This window comes from Miniopterus schreibersii, assembly GCF_964146895.1.
Source record: "Miniopterus schreibersii genome assembly, chromosome: X".
Classification (NCBI taxonomy): Eukaryota; Metazoa; Chordata; class Mammalia; order Chiroptera; family Miniopteridae; genus Miniopterus; species Miniopterus schreibersii.
Window position 1 is genome coordinate 35,437,501 of NC_138104.1, and position 24,818 is coordinate 35,462,318.

Genomic DNA, 24,818 nt, shown 5'->3' on the forward strand with positions numbered 1-24,818 from the left:
CATCAATAAAACTCTACTGAACTGTATACTTAGAATGGTTAAGATGATATATTTTATGTCATGTGTTTTTTGCCACAATTGAAACATAACACAGGAATTAAAATAGTGATATATATGCTACAATGGGGATGAAACTTGAATATATTATGCGAATTAAAGGAAGACAGTAACTGAAGATTCCAAATAAATCATTTCATTTTGTTAAATGTCCAGAATAGGCAAATCAATAGAGACAAGAAGTAGATTAATTGTTGTCTATAGCAAGGGGAGGTGGAATGGAGTAACTAGGGATGAATGCTAATAGGTATAGGGTTTCTTTCTGGTGTGAGGAAAATGTTCTAAAGTTAGACTGTGGTGATGATTGCATAACTATGAATATACTAAAAGCCATGCATTGAATATTTGAAATGAGTAAATTTCATAGTATGTAAATTATATCCCTGTGAAGCCGCTAAAATTTATGTCTCTATCATCTATCATCTATCCATCTATCATCTATCTATATCTATCTATCATCTATCTATCTATCTATCATCTATCTATCATCATCTATCATCTATCTATCATCTATTTATCATCTATCATCATCTATCTATCTATATCTATATCTATCTATCATCTATCATGTATTTATATATCATCTATCTATCATTTATCTATCATCTATCATCTATCATCATCTATCATCTATCTATCATCTATCTATCTATCTATCTATCTATCTATCTATCTATCTATCTATCTATCTATCTATCTATCTATATCATCTATCTATCATCTATCATCTATCTATCTATCTATCATCTATCTATATCTATCTATCTATCATCTATCTATCTATATCTATCATCTATCTATCTATATCTATCTATCATCTATATCTATCTATCTATCTATCTATCTATCTATCTATCTATCTATCTATCTATCATCTATCTATCATCTATCTATCATCTATCATCTATCTATCATCTGTCTATCTATCATCTATCTATCTATCTAATCTATCTATCTATCATCTGTCTATCTATCATCTATCTATCTATCTATCTATCTATCTATATCTATCTATCTATCATCTATCTATCTATCATCTATCTATCATCTATCTATCTATCATCTATCTATCATCTATCTATCTATATCTATTTATCTATCATCTATCTATATCTATCATCTATCTATCATCTATCTATCTATATCTATCTATATCTATCTATCTATCATCTATCTATCTATATCTATCTATCTATCTATCTATCTATCTATCATCTATCTATCTATCTATCTATCATCTATCTATCTATCATCTATCTATCTATCTATCTATCTATCTATCTATCTATCTATCTATCTAATCTATCTATCTATCATCTACCTATCTGTCTGTCTTATAGACTCACTTCTGAAGAATTCAATATGAAAAGGGAAAAAGTGCAACTTTGCAAACTTGGCAGAAACCACCTTAAGCAAGAGTTCAAAGATAGTAACAACAGTGATGTCATATGGATATCATGTACTCCCTGATATAATGTGACAAAAACAGGCATTTCAGCAGTATTATTCTTCCCTAGAACCCATAACCACAACCTAACCATAAGACAGATATCAGAAAAACACAAATGGATGGACAGTCTAGAAAAACCAGACCAGTACACCTCGAAATTGTTAAGTTCACAAGAGATTGTCGCAGATTGGAAAAGACAAAAGGAAACATGATAACTAAATGCAATGTGCTATCCTTGATTATATCCTGGATAAAAGAGCATTATTGGGAAAACTGGTTTAATTTGAATAGTGTCTATAGTTTAGTTGCTTTTTAGCAGTGTTGATTTCTTAGTTTTAATAAATGTATGTTAATTATGTCAGATGTTAACATCAGGGTAGCCTGGGTGACAGCCACATGGGCGCACTGTGGCTGATAATAATCATTATCTTTACAGATTTTCTTTGAGTAAAAATTATTCCAAAATAATAAACAAGTTTCACAATAATAAATAGTAGAAATATAATACATGTGACTATTACATTTCCAATTTACAAATCATTGAATTAAACAAATACAAAATTATTATATCAGTGGTAAAATTATAAATAGTAAAATGTGGCTTTTGATATGAAAATATAATGTATACATGATAAAAATGTTTTCATCTCATGTTCTCCCCCTTCCATGATGAAGCATATTCCTGTTAAATGTGTAGTAGCACCATCAAAATACAGAATCTAAGAGGCAATATCATTGTGTTAGAATCTGGAGTGATAAATTTTAGGAATATATTGGATATGATTTTATAAATAAAATAAATTGTATAATATACAACACAAAAATATATCAGTTATGTGAATTAAATTGAAACTTTATATAACTGCAAGAATATAGAGCTTATTTGCAGTGCATGATGGGCTCCTCAGCGTTCTGAGCCCTCATGAACTATAGGTCGGGATATTAGGGTCTGGAAGAGCTATTTTTCTGTTGATATATTCACATCCTGCCTTCAATGCAAAGTTGTTCATAGGCATTGTGATCGTTAAAAAGTAATACCTGCAGTGCATGTGAAAGGCTGAGACAAATTTTTCTGATGCCAAGGTGCAATCTGTTGGTCAAGTGGCGACAGCCGCATTCTCCACTTCAGGAACTTTGTCTTTGCTGAACCATTCAAACTCCAAAGCATTGAGAAAAATGCCATTTTCCCAGTAATCCTTCACTCCCTCTGACTATAGTCTGTGTAAAAAGTAATGAATCGTTTAGCTGCAAAGTATGTCAAACAAGGCACGTGCCATCATAGTAACGATTCTCTTTGTCTTTTTGAAATTATGGTAATCCATGTGTCAGTGTTAATTTATAAATTCATCTTGTCATTTTTCTATAGAACAGATTTTGGATTATCATAATGTCATACATAAAGCCTACAAGAGCCAGATAATTTAGTTTGAGTTTAGCTGTGTGTCATATGACTTCAGGGAATTTAATAAATACCCTAATTAGCATTGAAGGGTAAAAAAAGACAATTAATTTACATGTTCCACATTTTTCCTTGACGCACCTCATACACTAAAAAATATCAAAGGATGAGATAAGAAAGGAAGTGCTATGTTTAATGTTTAGTGTCAAGTTCTTAATTTAGACACAATATAGCATTCCCATGGATGTTAAAATGCAAATGTTGCTGCCTGTTTCTTAAAATGATACTCTTCTGTATAACTAACAATCAAGTTGAGACTATTTATAAGGAGTCTATACACATAAAAGCTTGGAGACTATAAAAAACAATAAAAGAAGAAAGTCCCTATAATTTTGATAAAACATACATGGGTACGAGAGATAGTATAACCATAGATTTACATGCATATATGTAATAATTTCCATTAAGACATCACTTAGATTTTAAAATATGCAAATCTATGCAATTTAAACCCTGCTACCTGACTTATCATCTTTAGAGTTAGACACAAATTGAGTTAAAAGAGAAGTTAGCTTGGTTAAAGTTAAAAGCCAAATTGTTTACAGTTAGGGAGACTAGAGGGTTCAAAACTTATTGAACAGTTATAAGTTTATTTGATAAAATCATTAATAATTATCTCTTCTGATTTTTAACTTAAGGTATATATGTCTAAAAATACTGACAATGGTTAAAAAAGAGAATTACACATCCAGCTTTATTTTTTAAATTCATAGAAAAATATTTCATGGATTAATGAAACACAAGGCACCTTTTTATTTATATTTGGGGGAAAATACAATAAAATGAATTTTGCCTAATGGTTAAGCAGGCATCCCATAAAACTTGCATGTAGAAAAGTAATAGTAGGAGGAAAATAATAATTTTATGTTTATATTAGCACAATATTGAACACCTATAGTGTTCAAAGGATGTTGCTAAGTTCTTTGATGCATTAATTCATTATATCCTCACCACACTGTATGAGGTATTTGCTACTGGTATTTATATTTCACAAATGAGAAAACAGATTTTAGGAGGCTAAATGAGTCTTTGCTAAGGAGAAAGATGAATGTTTATCTGTAATTTGAATTGCAAAAGCAAGGACATAATTTACAGCAAGTCATTTAAAACTGATCAGGATTTAATATCCTAAAAACCTGAATGAACCTGGAATGTCAGAAATCACCCCAATTTACAAGATAATTTTTGGCTTTCTTAGATATATCTCAAAGGTCAAAGTTATTAAAATTCTTTTATTAAAAATTTGTTTGGACAACTTTAAAGCATGGTTATCTCACTAAAAGTTGGTTTTCAAAGAATAAAGGGTAGCGTGGTAGGTAGAATAATGTTCCCTACCTCCAAGGCATTTAAATTCTAATCCTTGGGATCTATATATGTTATGCTACATGACAAGAGGGAAGTAAAATTGTGGGTGGAACTAATATTGCTGAACAAATTATCTTAAAATAAGGAAACTGTCCTGGGTTATCCCAGGGGACCCAATGTAGTCACAAAGGTCCTTACAGGCAGAAGAGGGAGGGAAAAGTCAAAGCCAGAAAGATGACATCATGAGAAAAATTCAACCAACCTCTGTTGGCTTTGAAAATAGAAAAGGGTCATGAGCCAAGAATTCTGGCAATCTCTAAAAACTGGGCAAAGGCAAGAAAATGGATTCTCCTTTAGAGCTTCCAGAATGCAACACAGTCTAACGGATGCCTTGATTTTATATGAGTGGAATGTATTTTGGACTTCTGCCCTCAAGAACTGTAAAATAATAAATTTATGCTGTTTAAAGACAATAAGATGGTGATCATTTGGTACAGCATTAATAAGTAATTAATACAAGTGAAAAGTAGCTCTAATCTGCTTGATTGTTGTACTAAAAATTTAAATGCTATTTAAATTTGTTTTATTGATTTCAGAGAGAGGGAGAGAGAAACATCAATGCTGAGAGAGTCATTGATCGGCTGCCTCCTGCATGCCCCCTGCTGGGGATCGAGCCTGCAACCCAGGCATGTGCCCTGACCGGGAATCGAACCTCGAACTCCTGGATCAGGGGTTGATGCTCAACCGCTGAGCCACAGTCGCCGGGCTAAATGCTATTTAAAATGTTGATCACAAATATTCATTGGAAGCCCGTTAATAAATTGACTTTAAAACAGGGTATGCAACTCTTGAAAAGATTGATAAAATTTGTATCCATTTATCTGTATCTATATCATCTATATCTATATAGCCAAGAATATATCCAAATCTAATAGCCAAATAAATATTCAAGAGTTAGTTAGCAGCTACTGAGACATAATTCCAAAAGCATTTCTCCCAGTTTTCTACCTGCCTGCTTATTTAAAACAAACACAAATAAGTCTGACATGGTCTTTTCTTCAGAACCATTGAAGGGAAAATGGTATTTGGTTTGATTTACCTGGGTTATTCATGAGACTCTTAAGTTTTATTTTTAAATCTTAATGATTAAACTAAATCTTAAAGAAAATGTAGCTTAATTTTTTGTTATTACCTGATTGGTTAGCATTCTTGGAGACTATTCCTATCAAATTCATTTATGAACCACTTAGATGACTAAATTTTTAATAGCTGATCCCATTTAATTAATTTAAAAACACTTAAAATATACCTTTCCTAACTGTACTCCGAGATTTTTATTTTTCTAAAATTTAAATTTAGTTATAGTGATAGTAATAAATTGTTTCCTGTGAAAAATCTCTAAAAGTAGCTCAAACCATATTAAAGCCACATCATGTCTATAACCCTGAAAGGCTGTTTGATTATCAATAGAAGACTGATATCATAGAAAATTTATATTTATAAACAAAAGTAGCCTTATAAAATTTCCTGTGAGACATGAGCCTTTTTTTTTACATGAAACTTTTTTATGCAATTAATATAGCAGAGATAAAGAATGTGATTAATTATACACGTAAAACCAAACTACCCTACACAAATTGGGTATTTTATGTGTCTATGATATGCAAATAAAAATTTTATAAGGAAAATCAGAAATTTCCTTCAAGATACTAAAGTGTTACTTGAAGTAGAAATTAATAATAAAACACACTTCTAGTAATATAAATTTAATATAAGGTTTATTTTGTAGTTATATTGATTTGGTTTTCCACTTAAATTTCAGGTACTACATTATGGCTTTAGAGGCTTGAAAAATATATGTGATTATAAAAGTAGTTTTGTTTAGAAAGTTTTAAATAAAATCCCAGTGACATCATTTTTTTTTCATGATAGAGCTACTTATATAACATTTTGGCTTTTAAGCTGAAATGGAGTCTTATAGCAGGCATGCAAGGGTATATTTCAAAGAGATCCACTTAGGTGGACTCTGGCTTATACCATCTGCCTCTGCCCTCTGAATATTTTGAGAAAATGTTGAAAATTATGATATAGTTGTGTGTGTGTTTTCTGGAAATCCCATTCAAGATTTATTTCTATGCTATCCTGAAGCAAAGTCATAATATGTCAAATTTTCCTACATACAATATCACTGAATATTAATATAAAAAATCTTATTTTCACCTATTTGTGAATAAGTAGTAACTCTATTTCTACTTCTATCTTACTTCTACTTTCTACTTTCCCCCTGTCATCCCTTGTCTATTACAGAGAGTAGCAGATGAAAGAAGGGAACTTAGTATAGTGCCTGGTATCTGCCAAGATTATTGAATAAAAGGAGAGGACGGTAAGAGGGAGGTCTGGGAGGAAAGCACAGGACCGTGCAACACTTAGGAAACACACACTCAAACTATTTTAGCATTAAAGATACAATAGGACTACACCTACAAATACAGAGACAATTGGATCAAGTATTGTTAGAAGTAATCATGCAACTACCTATTTAAAAATAACCCAAGTGATTTCATCTCTTGCTGCTTTGCAATGCAAACAATAGGTAATGTTTTACACCTGCTCGTTAAAAGTTGATGATGATTATTATCATTATCATCAAAATCAATATTTAAAATAGAGTAAATTATTACTTAATGTTACACATCCTGCCTTCTATGATTACCTTTTCTTTCAAGGGCTATGTCTAAATTAATGACAAGAGAACTACTCTAGAATTGAAACTCTTTGTGAAACTAACTGGGAGTAACAGTAATTTTTATAGTGCACATTAATAACATTAATTTCAGTAATTGGTGCAACTAAATATTTCTATTAGAACTGTTCGGGACTAGTTTTTCCACTAATTATACAGATATTCAAAAGTAAAAATTAAAATGAGGCATATGTCTTTGATTGGTTATATTGTCTTCTAAATTGTATGTTCTCAGGTTTATAGTCATATCTTTGATCTGCTATAAATTTATTATATATACATCTTGGACTGATACTATTTTCCCAAACACTTTGCCAACTTTCTCAGCACCGTTTGTTTAGTAATTCTAGCATCATCTCTCATTTTGATTATTTGTAAATCATATATTAACTTTAGATATGCATTGTGGTCAGCTTCAGTACTATTTTATTTTACCACATTGATCTACCAATTTCTGCATAGCTACTGTCTTGTTTTTATTGTTAAAGCTTTATATATTCTGACATTTGCTGACAAGAATTGTTCCCCTTTTCGTTAATTTTCAAAATATTCTTATTTTTTAGATTTTAAATAAATTAGAAAAAGTTTAAGAAGGCCTGAGTAATGTATTTGAAATATGTTTAATGTGGTTTCTCTAAAGTTTCCTATTTCTTCCCTCTAATCCTGTAGGGTATTATTACATTTGGAGAGCAGCAGCAACTGCTTACAGAAAAGAAAATACAATGTTGTTAATCTAGTGTAAATTCAAACTGTGTAAAGCATCAACAGCTGCTTTCTCCAAGGTGCAAACTGTGAAAATATATTTTCTAAATATCACTTGGATTCTGAATAATAGCTAAATACTGTATTTCACATCTTTACAAACAAGCCATGGTATAATTAAATTTGAGTGTAGTTAAAATATAAAGCATTTATCAATTTATTTGAATGTTGTTCTATTAAATAAGCATTAAATTTTATCACCTAGTAAAGTGTTTTCTGTTTTTAGTTTGGTGATATTTTGAATCACTAATAAGTGAGTATCAAGTAAATAAAGCAATGTTTCAAATTTTCTGACACTCAACACCATTTGGAATCGTTGCTATAGCTGGTAAGTCTTGGAAATACATCCTGTGAGCATTAGCACCATGAATACCACATGTAGATGTCTATTATATAAATATTTTATATTTGTTTAAGATGTAACAGGCTCTTATTTAATATTCTTAGAAATTCAGATTCTTACATTCACATTAACACAATAAATTATATCACTATTGTTTTAAAATTGAAGTACCACATTTTATATGCACTGGGAGATAGAAACTTTGTAGCTTTTTGGCTCCATTTCCAGCAGTAATACATACTAACTATCATAAAACACTATATAATACACTTTCAAAAATCACCCATGCCTCTGTAGCCTACAGATGTTAATAGCACCAATCAGTATTCTATATAAGGGCTCCTCTTGAAAACTCCTTAAGAGTTTCAAGGAGCAAACTGCAAGAAATTGTGGTTTTAAGAACCTCAAACATATTCCACAAAGTCTGCAATTAAAAGTGTTGACTTTGATCTATACAATTCTTTGCTGCTTCACATCCCACATTTTTTTTTCATAGCTCATGGCAGTAAAAATCAAGTAGAGTATTTTTCCCAAATGTTTTTCTTTTTTCTTTGAACTTTGACCAGCCAGGGGGAAAATATTCTCAGATGAGCAAGCATAAATTCGAGGGCTTCAAGGACTTTTGCTTGTTTGTTTATCTTCAAGGTATAATATCAAACAGATACATACCAAGGCCCTTTCACTCTCTGCAGACCAAATCCGGCAATTAATTCTTGGTTTTTGAGAAGGATCTAAAGCTATGCTGATATAGTAGCCACTACCCACATGAAGCTATTGAGCATTTAACATGAGGCTGGTTGAACTTGAGATGTGCTGTATGTGTAAAGTGCATACCAGATTGCAAGACTAGCTAGAAAAATAAATTTAAAATACCTCATTAGTTATTTTTATATTGATTATATGAAAGAATGATGATATTTTGGATATACTGGGTTAAGTAAAATATATTACTAAAAATAATTTTACCTGCTTGTTTTTGCTTTTTTAAATGTGTACTCACTAGACAATTTAAAATTACAAATATGTCTTTCATTATATTTTCATTTGACAGTGCAGATCAAAATCAATGATAATAAAACACTTGAAATTCAAGACTCCTAGGTTATATTCTTAGATTGACATTTTACCAAACAAGAAAGTGGCCTTTTCAACAATCAATTTTTATGTGTATCGTGGGGGGAAAAAGCCCATTTCAGCCAAAAATTTCCACCTCATATTAGACCCAACTTTTGATATGGCATCTACAAATGTAAGTAAAGAAATGTAATATTTTATCTTTTGCCATGTTAGTCAATTAGAGACAATTTAAAAACAATTCAGAGAAAAGTGGTGCATATTAAAATTACGCTTTATGAGATGAATATTACTATTCTAATTAGCTGTAGCAGAAATAAGTATTTAGAACCTTTACAACGTTTATACTTCAAGTTTGAAGCGTGTTTTGCCAACAAGCAGCTGACTAATATGTCACTTAGCAAAGTCAAAACCTACATGGGTTTTGAAAAGACAAACAGTATAAACCCAGGACATACAGTTTAAAGAATGCATTTTCTATTTGCAGATTATATACTGTTTCCAAGCTCTGAGAAGATTTTTTATCAGAATGACTACACTGCCAGTACCACACCCATTTTCTAACTTGAATAATACTGCATAGCCTCAAAAATATACTAATTTTGCCCCTAGTCTACTTCTTTGTGATAATATCAGAATTTGTTTCTTTTTTCGTCATTATGTAAACAACATTAAAAAGCAATACAATTTTATCATAAAGCACATTTTTTCTCTAGCTCCATGTGTCAATGTATAATATATAATGAATATGGAAGAGTACATTTATTTTATATCATCTAAAGAAGGCAATTTTAGATGTTAAAATATCCACATGCTTCATAAAACTTAATTCCTTTCACAAATATTGTTCTATGACATTTTTAGAGTCTGCTATTAATAGTCTAAAACAAAACTGCATGTTGATTCAGTTTTGTGGTCAGAGAATTTAGGAAAATATTTATTTTAATATATTTTTATTGATTTCAGAGAGAGGAGAGGAAAGGAAAGGGAGAGAGAGTGAGAAACATCAATGATGAGAGAGTCAATGATCAGCTGCCTCCTGCACGCCCCCTGCTGGGGACTGAGCCCGCAACCGGGCACTGTGCCCTGACCGGGAATCAAATCAGGATCTCCTGGATCCTAGGTCAATGCTCAATGGCTGAGCCATGCCAGCCAGGTTAGGGAAATATTAAATTAGCACGAAGGGATTAATATTATGGCCTGTGCTATGAATTTGTCATTTGGAAACTTACCCATGCATTTTCATTAATTCCTGTCCATGGGGAAAAAAAATACTTTGTGAAAAAGCATTAACTTTCTTATTAATTGACATATGAAAAACTTCATATATATCATGCATAAGGGTGAATTATGTTTTATGTTCAAAAACTCTTATTAAATAAGTAGTCATATGATGACAGGTAAAGAGACTCATTTGGCTGAGAGATCATTCATTTTGCCAGTCTCTCTCCTAAAACCTTCGAACTCAACCCTCTTTCCCTCCACACTCTCATCCCTACTAATTTCTCCTGACTCAAAATTCAAGAATTCAAGTCCAAAGTAATGAGCTTCTAAATTACAGCTGACCTTTGAGTACAAACAATAAATACTGAAACCTAGTTGAAGAACAGATCTTTGAGAGTTATCTGAGGGCCAGAAGGGTAAGGGTTGTCTAATAAAACACTGTAAGGATGTGTCAAAAATCAGGAGCATTACTATGGACAACAGACAAGTACTGCTGATAGACAAACCAGTTAACATTCTACTGCTTAAACCTTAGACTTCAATGAAAACAGAAAATGCAATAGCTGAAAATCTCACTCGTATGTTAAAATATGTACACAAAAAAAAAAGTACACTTGCAAACAAATTCACTGAAGTTATTAATTTATAAATGTTTATTAATGTATATTTTCCTTAGGAGGAGGTACAAAAGAATTTGCTCTGAATGAATTGATAAGTATATACAGGGTGGGGCAAAAGTAGGTTTACAGTTGTGAGCATGTGAAACACAGAATTTATTTTTGTATCATTATTTATTAATTATTGTATTATTTTCCATAGGAACAACTCTAAACCTACTTTTGTCCCACCCTCTGTTTGCAATTTCTTCCCTGGGAAAAAGTAAAGCATCCCCAGAAGTAGAGGCTATTCTCTTACTACTAAGAACTTGTAGGTACATATCTAATTTATTATGAAAGAAAGAGTCTACCTTCTTATACTTAAGAAAATAATGTCATTCCTGGTAATCAGTCAACCTTCAATAGAAAAGTTGAATGAATAAATAATCTTCATCTCATAAATTTATATTTAGGGTCACAGAGGGCTTTTTTCTCTTATATACTAACATTTAATAATCTGAAATATGCCTAAGAAATTGTATTATGTGAGGTAAATAATAGCAAGTCTACTCAAATCAGCTGATAATGAAAAGTGGTTATACAAAACATGGTATGAAACTTATAAAATATAAGCACAAAAGATACTATAATGTTTCAGTGCAGCTTCAAGTCAAAGCCTAACTACATTATGACTATACTAAGTAAATTAAAGTAAAATTTAAAATATGATTTTAGTGGTAATGATTATTACACATTGGTGTACTGAAGAAGCTTTAAAAATCTGTTATATTAATGTCTTACACAGGTATAGTGCTTTGGAAATGGTGAAATGAATTGCTATACTATTTAACCTTTCTTTGCTTCAGTTTCCACCTCTGCAAAAATGGGAAAAATAATAAAACTTACAAATGAAAGTCTTGTAAGTATTAAAATAAAAACATTTGTAGACTGTTACGGACAGTGTTTAGAACATAGTACACACTCAAATAACAACTTGTTGGGGTTTTTTGTTATTATTATATTTTAAAGTTTCAGCAGCGTGACTTCTCTGTGAGACTTAAATGTAAATATGATTACTACAATTGTTTAAATGAGAGAGGAAATGGAGACTCGGAGTTAAATGACTTGGCCAAGTGTACACATTTAGTCAGGTGCAGAACTATCATTAGAACTCACGATGTCCTAACACAAATTCAAATGTTCCTTCCACTATACCCCTGAATAGTTACAATCAAAACACCTTGACTTTGTATCACAGCTGCAAGCACATCCCCTTGCCTGTGACACAGCTGTAGCTCCTGAGCAGTACACATCAATTTTAGGGGCACCTAAAAACTACAGAGAAGGAGGGAGAAAAAATAAAAAGCACATGCAGTGCATTAATTTTCACCTGAGTTACCCAAATAAACATTGAATACTCAAGACTTTCAAGGAAAATAAGATATTTAGCTTGAAATTCCACTAGTTAGGTGATAGTCAAACATTTACAATGAGCATCAGAACTAATTAGATAAGATCTCAAAAGAGTTACTCCCACACAATATAAAAGAGACCAAAGCAACATTTTACAAACATTTAAAATACCAAAAAATAATAAAGCATGCTGTTAGTATTGATGATAGGTCAAAATAAAGATTAAGACTGAGGTTCTTTACATAATAATTGATATTTTTATGACTAATCTGAGGAAGATTTATTCTTTGAGTACTATTTCTACTATTTCAAAATATTAATGGACTATAAACTACTATTCAAAATATGTGTATGAAGCAAAATAAATTTATTTTTAAAAATAGCAATGGAACAATATGACAGATCCATCCCCAAATATGAAGTAGATGTTAAAGAAATGGGTTCATATTTACAGTGAGTGCAAATATACAAAATATCCTGCAGCATTTTTTAAACTTTATCAGCAAAATACAATTATATGCATTCTAATTGATTGCTTAAACTTCATATTTAAAGAAATTTATTTTCTATCAATCTTAACTTAGTATATATTTATAGGTAATCTATACATTATGATTTGGCAAAGAAAATGCATATTATTTACAAGTTCACAAAAAATGTAAACGTGGATTATTTTGTTAGGTACACAACATGTATAATTTACAGATCAAGTTTAAGTAAAAATATAGAAAAGTAGAATTATATCCTTAATGCCCCCTCAGACAAAATGCTGAATATGTTTACTGTGTCAGAAGAAAACAAATGTAATTAAATCCATAGATAGTTTGAAAGTAACCACTGTAAATTAGAAAATGACTGATTATAGGGTTATGGTAATTTTACTTCTAAAGATTAATTACACATAACTTGGAAAAAGCATTCAGTTATACAAGATATCCAACCAACCAAATATCTTTCCTAGATATCAGTTCATTTTAAACATACTAAAAAACGTGTTTGAAGCAAACAGTTGAAATTGCAATGTTTTGTGAGAAGTGAAAAGGCCAAAAGTTCTTAAAACAAACACAAATTAACAATATATTTTAAAATGAAACATGCACCATGGTTATGATTTGTGGTGATTTCTACTATACCTTTCTTTAGTCCAGGAATGAAAGCTAAAAAGAGAGTTTAATAAAGTTAAACACATTATATTAATTTAAGTAAACAAATGTAAATTATAATATATTGCAATATATTTTCAACTTCATTTTACATATAATGTAATGACTGAGATAGATAGGGTAGAAGACTGATAGCCTATGAACTCTTCCTCCTGTAGTATGTTTTTCTAAAATCAAAACAAGCCTATGCTATATGCTGGCCTCATGGGAATTAATGACTTGTCCTTAACCTAAAGGCGCTGTATTGTTTAATGCAACATTTTACAAGAACTCTGTAGATTTTCTAGCTTCATTTCCTATGATAGCAAAGTATAATCCTATGTTGAAATTTCAGTTTTTGTCATGGAACCTCCTACAGGAAATGTAGTAAGAGGGGAAAAAATGTTTTTGACTTAACAGGTTGCTCTGCCTACAAATCTGTTGTGGAAAAAGTAATGGAAAAAAGACAGTAATTGATAGATACTAACATGAGGATGGACAAATAGAAGTACTCTTATCTTGGTTAAGACACTTTTTCTATAATACAACTATTTGCATAACTAAAATTTCATTTATATTTCACAATTAGAATATGGGAGACTGGAGAGCATTACTATTATTTTCCACATAAATAAACTTGGCATTGCATTAAGTGACTTCCTTTAAAATACCGTGAGATTATTCTTGACCTAGGATCAGTAACAAAGTCTATTTTTAAACAAAACACTTATATGTTTATGAAAACAATTATATGTGTTGATCTGGCCAAACGATTCTCAGATTTATTCTTTTTAAAATTTAAGACCAGCAATAAAAATGATTTTCTGATATATTTAGGAATATACATATAAGTATAAAAACTTTAAAGATAAACATTTTGAAACTGTTTAAAAATTTTTTGAATAAAATTAAAATACTAAGAAACTAAAGACATATTAAATGCTTAGAGAGAGGAATCAGTCCGAGATAGAAAAATGAAGGTGAAAGTAAAGTTTCTGTGCAATGATGAGGATTAATGAGAGAACATTGCAAAGTATTTTAAGTGTCATTGACACAGACCATACATTTATGTTTCATCGTAAAGTGTTTTATCTATAAGCAATGTAATTTAATCGTAATGCAAGTATAAGTATAAAAATAGTGCTTTCACAAGAAACTTTAGGTAGAATTGATCATCTAAATAACATTAATTTCACAACCCCTACCCCTCAAATAATGATTCTACTTCAATAAATACTGTGAGCCCATGTGTAGACACACACAAAATATTAGAATTTATTATTCAAATAAATAACCAACTCTTCTAATATTTAAATATAGATTTTTCAAATATACTGGAGTGAAAAAGAAAAGCTGCTTTAGGAAGAGAAGTAACAAAGTGCTTGCTTTCATTTTTAAGTCTGCAATTTCAGTGTAGTCTAGACCTTAGTTATAAAATCCTTTCTAATTTGGTAATTGAAAAGGTCCGAAAAAAATATGATGGGTTTAGACTTATTTCTAAGGGTAAAGAAGTACAAATTTAAAAAGTAAAACAACTGACAGGACAACAGTAAAAATGAAAAGAAACACATTTTATTTTTTCATTTTTAAAAATATATCTTTATTGATTTCAGAGAGAGGAAAGGAGAGGAAGAGAGAGAGATGGAAACATCAATGATGAGAGAGTCATTGATTGGCTGCCTCCTGCACACCCCCGACTGGGGATCGAGCCCGCAACCCCGGGCATGTGCCCTGACCAGGAATCGAACCCTGGTCTCCTGGATCCTAGGTCAATGCTCAACCATTGAGCCATGCCCAGCCAGGCAAAAAGAACACATTTTAAAAACGTATCCCAAGGAACATTGAGGTCCCAAGCTGAAAAATGAAAATTGGTTTATAATTCACTAAAGTCAAATATTGATAAATTTTTCCTTAAAACTCAGGATAGTAAACAGATTCTACATAAAATTGTCAAGACTGACTCTGAGAGACACTTAAATTCATTATATGAAATGTGAAAAAGGGGAACCTTTTCTGTCCTCTAAAGTAATAGTATATGCTAACACAGAAATTAATAAATACATTCATTATAGTTATAATTTTTTTAATGTTTCTTTATCATCATAGTTATGACTTTTTTTCATAAAATAAAGGCCATCTCCAAATGTATTCTTAAATTTCAAGTTGCTTCTTAAAGTTTAAAGTTTTATTATTTGATATTTTTGAAGCATCTACACTGCTCAGGACTTCTGTGAGATAAAGATAAGCACAGGTCCTTTGAAATACTATGGTTGCTGTGAATCACTATTACAGAAATAAAATGTATTAATAGAGCTGGCCGATGTGGCTCAGTTGGTTGCAAATTATCCCATGCACCAAAAGGTTGCTGGTTTCATTCCCAGTAAAGGCATATACCCAGATTGCTCGAATTGACCCCAAGTAGGTGGTGTGCAGGAGGCAGCTGATAGATATTTTTCTCTCATCAGTGTTTCTCTCTCTCTCCCTCACTCTTATTCTCTCTGAAAAAAATCAATAAAATTTTAAAAACTCTTTATGAAAAATTACAACGAAGTGTTATGTTATGAATGATGATGTATGTCATCTAGGTATAATTTCAAATGTTATTTTACGAATACACAAAATGAATATCTAAAAAGTTAAATATGGAGGAGATTAAAGATGGCGGCAGACTGAGTGGAGGCTACACTGACACTCTCCTGGGATCAAACTGGAATTACAACTAAAATATAGAAAAACCATCCTGAATAATCAGCTGCAACTGCAGACGAGCTGGAGAGCACCCTCATAACCAAGGAAGAAAAGTAGAGACCACACAGAGACTGGCAACAAGTGCGGACGCTAGAGGGCTGGCTGGGCTCCCACAGGCAGCAGCCGAAGGTCCCCAAGGGACTCTCAGCTTAGGTTCCCACTGAGGACTCTGGGGCCTAAACCATAGGCTGGGCTTCCCAGCCAAGAGCACCAGAACCGAGAATGGTGCCCACATAACGTCTGCCTGTGAAAAGCAGCCAGATTTCTGTCTACCAGGGAGAGGCAGCTGGAACTGCAGGCACCCTCTTAAAGAGCCAAAGCACAAAGTTTCCTGTGCAGCCACTCACCTTGGGCTCCAGCAGAGGGAAGGCAGAGTCAACTGGAGCTGTGTGAGGAGAACCTAGGATTGTGGGCTCTGGAGATAGAGCTCAGAAGTCACCCCTCTGGATTCCTGTGTCAAGTCATTCCCCCATACTGCACAGGACATCTTTCTCAGGCAGACATTTTGCTGTTTTAGCCTGGGGGGAGGAAACAATTGCCTCACCCTGCTGGAAAACCTCTCACCAAGAAGAATTTCTACCCCCCAGGCTCATTAAGAGACTGAGAACAATCAGCTGTCCAACCCTATGGAATTTCTACAGCCTGAGACTCATTAAGATAATCACATTAATTAGCCTGCAGGCAGAGGCAGACCTTAGAGTGCTTTGAGACTTTGCTTGATTGCATCTGGACCCAGGCCTTAGAAAAGCAGACTTTGGTGTCCATTTTGGTCCTGTCCAACCACACCCAGCCCCAGCAGAGGGGACCTCAAGCCAAGGGTTGTTAATAGCGCCAAACAGGGTACTCAGGGCCAGTCACAAATTGCGTCTGACATTGGCCTGCACCAGAGACCCTCCAAGAAGACTGAGAGTCCTAACAGGCCTACCTAATACATAGAAACAAATCCAAATGGACAGCCAAACTGGGGAGACAAAAATCAAGCCCCAAGTGAAAGAACAAGAGAAGTCTCCAGAAAAAGAGCTAAATGAAAAGGAGATAAGCAATCTATCAGATACAGCCTTCAGAATTCTGATTGTAAGAATGCTCAACAGCATGAAAAAATATATGGAAACTATGAAGAAAATGAAGAATGATATAGCAGAAATAAAGAATACACTGGAAGGAATAAACTGCATATTAGAGGAAGATGATGATCAGATCAGTGAATTAAAAGACAGGGCAGGCCCAGCCAGGTGTGGCTCAGCAGTTGAGCATGGACCTAGGATCCAGGTGATCAGGGTTCAATTCCAGGTCACGGCACATGCCCGGGTTGTGAGCTCGATCCGCAGCAGGGGGTGTGCAGGAGGCACCCAATCAATGACTCTCTCATCATTGATATTTCTATCTCTCTCTCTCCCTCTCCTTTCCTCTCTCTGAAATCAATAAAAATATATTTTAAAAAATTAAAAAATAAAAGACAGGGCAGAAAAATTCACTCAATCAGAGATTTAAAAAGAAAAAAACAATTATAAAACAGGAGGACAGTCTAAGAGAGTTGTGGGACAACATGAAATGTAACAATATTTGCATCATAGGAGTGACATAGGAGGTCAAAAGTAAACAAGGGTTAGAGAAACTGTTTGAAGAAATAATGGCAGACAACTTCCCTAAGCTGATGAAGGAAAAAGTCACACAAGCTCAGGAGGCACAGAGAGTCCCATGCAAGAAAAATCCAAAGAAGCCCATGCCCAGACACATCATAATTAAAATGCCAATTCAACAAAGAGACTATTAAAGGCAGCAGAGGAAAGCAATCTGTTACCTACAAAGGAGCTCCCATAAGGCTGTCATCTGACTTCTCATCAGAAACTCTACAGGCCAGAAGGGAATGGCATGAAGTATTCAATGTAATGCAAAACAAGGATCCGAAACCAAGACCACTCTATCCAGCAAGGCTATCATTCAAAATAGATGGTGAAATGAAGAGCTTCCCAGACAAAAAAAAAAAAAAAAGGCTAAAGAAGTTTATCACCACCAAACCAGCATTACAGAGAATGTTAAAGGGACTGCTATAATAATAATAAATAGAGAAAGCAACATAGGCATAAAGAATTCAAATGTCAATAAATAAGGACCAATCAATGATAACCTTAAGGACTTTAAGGGAGAGATCAACAGCAATACAGTCATAGACGTGAACTTTAACACCCCACTGACTTCACTGGATAGATCTTCCAGACAAAAAAATCAACACAAAACAGTGACTAAATGGCCCACTAGATCAGATGGATTTAATTGATATTTACAGAATATTTCACCCCAAAGCTGCAGAATATTCATTGTGCTCATGTGCCTATGGGTCATGCTCAAAGATAGACCACATATTAGGACACAAAACAGGTCTCTACAAGTTCCAGATGATTAAACTCATATCAAGTATCTCAGATCACAAGGGCATAAAATTAGAAATCAACTACAGTAAAAACACTCAAAAACATTCAAACACATGGTGGCTAAATAACATGTTATTAAACAATGAATGGGTTATCAAAGAGATCAAAAGGAAATAAAAACTTCCCAGAAACAAATGAAAATGAACACACAACCCCAAATCTATGGGGCACAGCAAAAGCAGTCCTAAGAGGGAAGTTCATAGCACTACAGGCCTACCTCAAAAAGCAAGAAAATTTTTTCGTAAACTATCTAACCCTACAACTTAAAGAATGAGGAAGCTCTGCTGTGAAGCTGTTTGAACCAGGCTTTTGTTTGCTGGGAATTTTTTATTGCTGCTTCTATTTCATCAGTTGTTATTGGCCTATTCAGGTTTTCTGATTCTATTTGATTCAGTTTTACATGATCTCACTCATATGTGGAATCTAATAAACAAAATAGACTGAGGAACAAAATAGATCCAGAGACACAGAAGCAGAAGTATGGAACAGACTGATGAATCTCAGTGGGGAGGGGGAGGTGGGGGAGTGGGTGGGGAGAGATTAACCAAAGAACTTATATGCATATATGCATAAACCATGTACACAAACAATAGTATGGTGAAGGCCTGAGGTGGGGGCCGGATGCTGGGTATAGAGGAGATCAATGGGGGAAAAAATGGGGAGATATCTGTAATACTTTCAACAATAAAGATATAATAAAGATAAATTTTGAAAAATTTAAAAATAAAAAAATTAAATAGAAAAAATTAAAAATAAAAAGTTAAATATGTTTTCACTAAGAAAATTATTTTCAGGTTATTAAGTGTTCTGAAATTGAATTTATTAATTAATAAATTAAAATACAATTAATAGTTCAGATATTAATTTTACTTTCACAAATGAAATAATATTAAATTTTAAGTTTGTATAAATGCTTACTTTGAAATATAATTGATTTTTTGTTATTTTCTGAATTTACAGCCCAAAGGAATATCTTAATTAGTAAATTAAAACAACAGGAAATATGGGGATCTTGTATTACAAAGTTTAAATTAAGGAAACAAATTTTGTAATAAAAATGGAGCTCCTATTTAAGTCACATAAGATTGCTAAAATTTATCATGACAATACCAATGTCATTACTATGTCATTCTATACCAACATATTTTAATATTTTCTCTATAATCCTAACACAAATATTTAAGTACCCAATGCACATTAGAGACATCTGCCTAAATGTGAAAGGAAGAATTACTAATAAATACATGATGCTTGAATAGCTTAAAGGTCAACAGAGCTCACCACAAAATTGATAGTGTTAGTATAATGTTTGTTGATAAGATATCATGCATCAATCTATAATAGTCATTTACTTCAGTAGAGTAGTAACAGTAGCAGTTATTTTATCATGTATAATTTTAGAGTCACATAATAAAACTACTTTGATGAAATTTTAAAAGGTCATAATTTTGGAAAGGAAATAAAATTTAAAATCATTTTTAAGGACATTCATTGGGAAATCCTCAGGCATCTTTGGCACTAGAATCAATTGAAGGATAATGTTTTATTTAAACATTAAATAAATATTTAAATATTTATTCAATACATCATCTATGTCTCCTTAACTAAATGCATTGCAATATTTATTATGCTTCCTGATACAGAGAAAAACCTTATAAAGCAAGTTTCAAGTCACCTAAAACCTAATACACGTTTAAGTTATTATAGGCTAACTTTTGAGAACAAGTTCCTCAATTATTTTCTTATGCCAGCCCCATAAGAGTTTGTACTGTAAGTCACAGAATAGTCCAAAATCAGTATGAAAAAACACAAAACAATGTACTTGAAGATTGTAATGCCAAATTAATAGGCCAATACCAAGTTTTCTTTGAATAATGCTAATTTTAAAGCAGTCTACAAGATGTGCCAAGAGATTCAAGTCTTTTTGATGTACAATTCAAATCACCTCAGTGCATCTCCTGTTGATTGCGGAACTAATAAGCTGTGGCACTATTGTACTTATGTAGATTGCATGGGGTCTGAACCACAAAAATAGTGAAGCTCAAACCAAATTTTCTGTTCAAATTGTGTGAAAGAATAAGGCTTCAAATACAAAGGCTGCACAGTGATTAATGTAATTAGCATCTTATTTACATTGAAAGCAATGTTGCAAACATAAAATAAATTTCTCAACTCTGTATATTACAATTTACATCCATATCTCTCTGGGCTCTGATTTTCTATAAAAGTTCATTTATATTACAGCAAAGAAATATTCATTTCAAAATTGACAACAACTAAAGTCACACTGTTGGCTCTATTATGCAGGTAACTAAAACCTTAGAAATTAGAATGAAATACTTAAATTAAAAATGTAATTACCATTTCCTACATCAATAGAATACTGGCTGACCAAATTATGCTGTCCCATAACAAATGGCTCCTTTTCCTTTACAGCCGAGAGTTGTTATGTACTTTTAAATTTCTGAAAAATTTCATTTTTCCTCTTCTTCACAAAATTGTTCTACTCCATAAGCACTGGCCACATTTTCTATGCTTTTATATAGGGGATATCTTTGGGACCACTATAATATATAGTACTTTCAAACATCTTTTTTTCCCCCAAATCGACTGTGTTCTAGCACTTTAAAGAGCAAAAGGTTACAAGTTCACAGACCAAGGACCATAATCCTTAGAAAGTCATCTTCTTAAATATTAATGAAGAAAAGGAAACAAAGGGGAGTTCAGGCACTGGGCCTGTTTGTTTCACTAGGAAGCTACAGCTTCACCAGTCAAGGAATGTCAGCATTCTTCCTCCATGAGGATTAGCATCCCTCTCTTACTCCCTCCAGTTCAGATTTTGTGTGTGTGTGTGTGTGTGTGTGTGTGTGAGGGGGAGCAGGGGAACATAAGGACATGCACAATAAGTCAAAATGGTGCACAGGCAGCATTCATTCTAATCTGGGGAAAAAAGCATTGGCTAAGGGGTGGACCCTAAATGCAATGAGAAGAAAACTCTCTCCCTCCCTCTCTCTCTCTCTTTCTCTCAGACCTGCACTCATCCCATATGTTCTCTTGCATCCAGGAACACATGCTCATGCTGGTCTAGAGGCCACTTGGAGCCCGCAGACTATGCAGGCTACCAAGGGCTATGAAGCAGAAACTCTGGATACTGGTGTTTATTTTGGCCAGGCTGAAGACATGGTTGGACTTTTTTCATGGTAGATGGAGGGAGATGGGACATTGGAAGCCCAGGGGCATGGGAAGACATCACCAGAAAAACACCTTGCCACATGACAATCTCCCCATAGGTGGGTCTTTGGAATTTTTTCCTCACAATCCTGTGGAAGACCCTCATTTCCACCGGCAGCAATCTGATTAAATCATATATATGGAAATGAGATCAAGAGAAAGGAAATGACTTAAAGGGTAGACACTTGAAAATAGAAGATAAGTAAGTCCTGAAGATCTAAAGCACAGCATGGTGATTATATTGTATTGCAGTATATACTTCAAAATTGCTAAGAGACTAGATTGTAAATGTTCTCTCCTGAAAAACTAAATGACAATTATGTGACCTAGTAGATGTGGTAGTTAAAGCTACAGTGGCACTCATATAGCTATATATAAATGTATTAAATATACACATTATAAGCCTTAAACTTGCACAGTGTTATATGTCAATTATATTGCAATAAAAATAAATTTAGATAGTACAAGAAATTGAAATTAGTTGTCTAAGTAATTTCACACAACAACTTAGAAGAAGTAGAATTAGAATTCATATTTTTCCTACCACAGAGCTCAGATCCTATCAAATACCACTATTAATTGGGAATTTCAAGAGATGGAAACAATATGTATATCCAAACATATTTGCCCAAGGCAGAAATTTATTGCAGGGAGTTACCAAAAGATCAGTGCTTTTAGAACATATTTTTGGGAAATTCCAACTTAGATGAATATTAAATGTAATTTACTTCCTCATGTACACACCAACTGACAGAGGAAGAACAAGACAAGATGATACTTTAAGGATTAAAATATTGATGTGACAAATCAAAAAAATGATAATGTCAATGAACAGTAGTAATTTGTCATTTATCTTGGTACTAAAGAGAAATGGAATGTAATTCCTGCTTTTCCCTAAAGATTTAAGGCAAAATGTTGCATCACAAAATTTGACCTTAATGTTTTAAATGGTTCAAAACCATTTAGAGTGAATCTGCTCAGTCAATGTAATTCCTTTTCACAGTTATAATTAACAGAAGAGAGTTCTGAGATACACAGGACTGGATACCTTAAAAAAAACAACAAAAACCAAAACAACAACAAAAACAACTCATATGAACATATTATTTTGTCATCTTTCTCCAAATAATTTGGCTTCATTAATCACATTGTAAAACTGTTCTAAGCAGCACAAAATGTTAATTTCAAAACCTCAGGTTTAGTATAGTTATTTAAGGGAGAAGACTCTTAAGGATTACACAAACTCCTGAAAAGGAACTCAAGAAAAGTGGAACATGAAGGCTGAAGTTTTCATGAAAGCAAATGGTGGGATTGGTTTTCCAGTTCACTGAAAGTTCCTGCCAAGGCCCTGGTTACACAACTTTAAGAAGTGTATGAAGCAGTTCTGATAATATACAAATTTAAATGATATTGAGAAATTCCAAAAGCAAAAGCTTGAGGGCTGGATCCATATTTTTCTTTTTTAGTTTGGCAAAGAAAATACTAAGAATTCAATATTTCTGAAATCTGTCTCTCTGCTATCCAAAATGTTTGAAACAATTGCAGCTCTCAAACATTTCACACCTTTTAATAGTCAATCTGTTCTTGAACAGATTAAGATAATTTTAAAATAAGACTGGGTGGGGTCTCTGGTCTTTGGGTCCATAAAGAAATTGATTTTTAAAATATGTTTTCTTACCTAGTTTAATGCAGGCAAAATACATGTCTCCAAGGCATATAGTGTACAATCTGTACACTACTAAAGGATTTAAATTTGTTAATCTCTTCCTTATGAAATTTAATATGACTTTCTTTTAATAAGTTTATCCAATATTAGAAACTTTGGCTGACTTGTCAACAAACCTATATGAATTATGTATTTAGGAAAATAATAGAGATGAACTTCAATTATACAGAGAGACATGTACTATAATAAATTGAAACTTTCTTTTAATAAGAAGTTAATTTTTATAGTAAAAAATGTTTGAAACCTTTCTCACACATTTTCACCAACTTGTTTGCTCTATAACAAAATAATTTTAAAATCTGCTTTAGTATAAATACAACAGTAAGTAATTAAAATCTCTGTATAGCCTAAGTAGACATGATATCAGAAAATGGCTTTTACTAAAATACTTGAAGTTATTATTTCATTAGTAGAAATCCATTTTGTGAATTCTACAGAGTATTTAGTCCTTGTGCAGGAATATATGGCTTTTCAAAAACTATTAAGCTCTGCAGACTGCTAAAGGTATAGTTTGGAGAAAACAAGATTTCATGGGGAAAGGATTTTATTTATATTATGTGCACATCTATATTTATACTGCAAACATATATTATAAAATATTATGTATTTTTCTATTACATATAGTATATGTAATAGAAAACTGGAAAGAAAATAGATTATATGACTACCATTTGAAAAATATCTGCTTAAATTCTATTTGGGGCAGAGGTTGATATATATAGGGTGTCCCAAAAAAATGTATACAGACAATGACTGTAGATTCTATTACATTTTGAAAATGAAATGCATTTTAATAAACACTGCCTTTATAATTATTCAGATGTGTGTACACATTTTTGGAACACCCTGTATTTTTACATTAAAGCATGATTTTTTTAAATCCATAATAAGTATGAACTAATCTCAAAATTCTTTCACTGCCATAAACATTGTATAGTTCTCCAAAGCAATGTCCTATTAATTTTACTTTAAAAATTGCTACAAAATGAGAAAGTGGATATTTATTAATAGTGCTTTTTCTCCTAATGCATCAATTTAGAGATGTATCTGGATGGACTACTTAAAAAATTCTAAATAAATTATTTTATGATGCATATCTTATTATTTGCATAT

At 32.4% G+C, this 24,818-nt stretch overlaps 1 protein-coding gene across 3 annotated transcripts in view; it reads right to left on the bottom strand.

The window, feature by feature from the left end:
- PCDH11X (protocadherin 11 X-linked) overlaps positions 1-24,818 on the bottom strand; it is a 674,530-nt gene that overhangs the window by 89,223 nt on the left and 560,489 nt on the right. The window contains exon 7 of one of the 3 annotated variants that reach the window (XM_081126092.1): positions 13,560-13,583. The exons of the other annotated variants lie outside the window; for them this stretch is intronic. Coding sequence (XP_080982218.1) covers positions 13,560-13,583 — 24 coding nt within the window. The remainder of the gene's footprint in view (positions 1-13,559; positions 13,584-24,818) is intronic. 3 annotated transcript variants of the gene reach the window in all.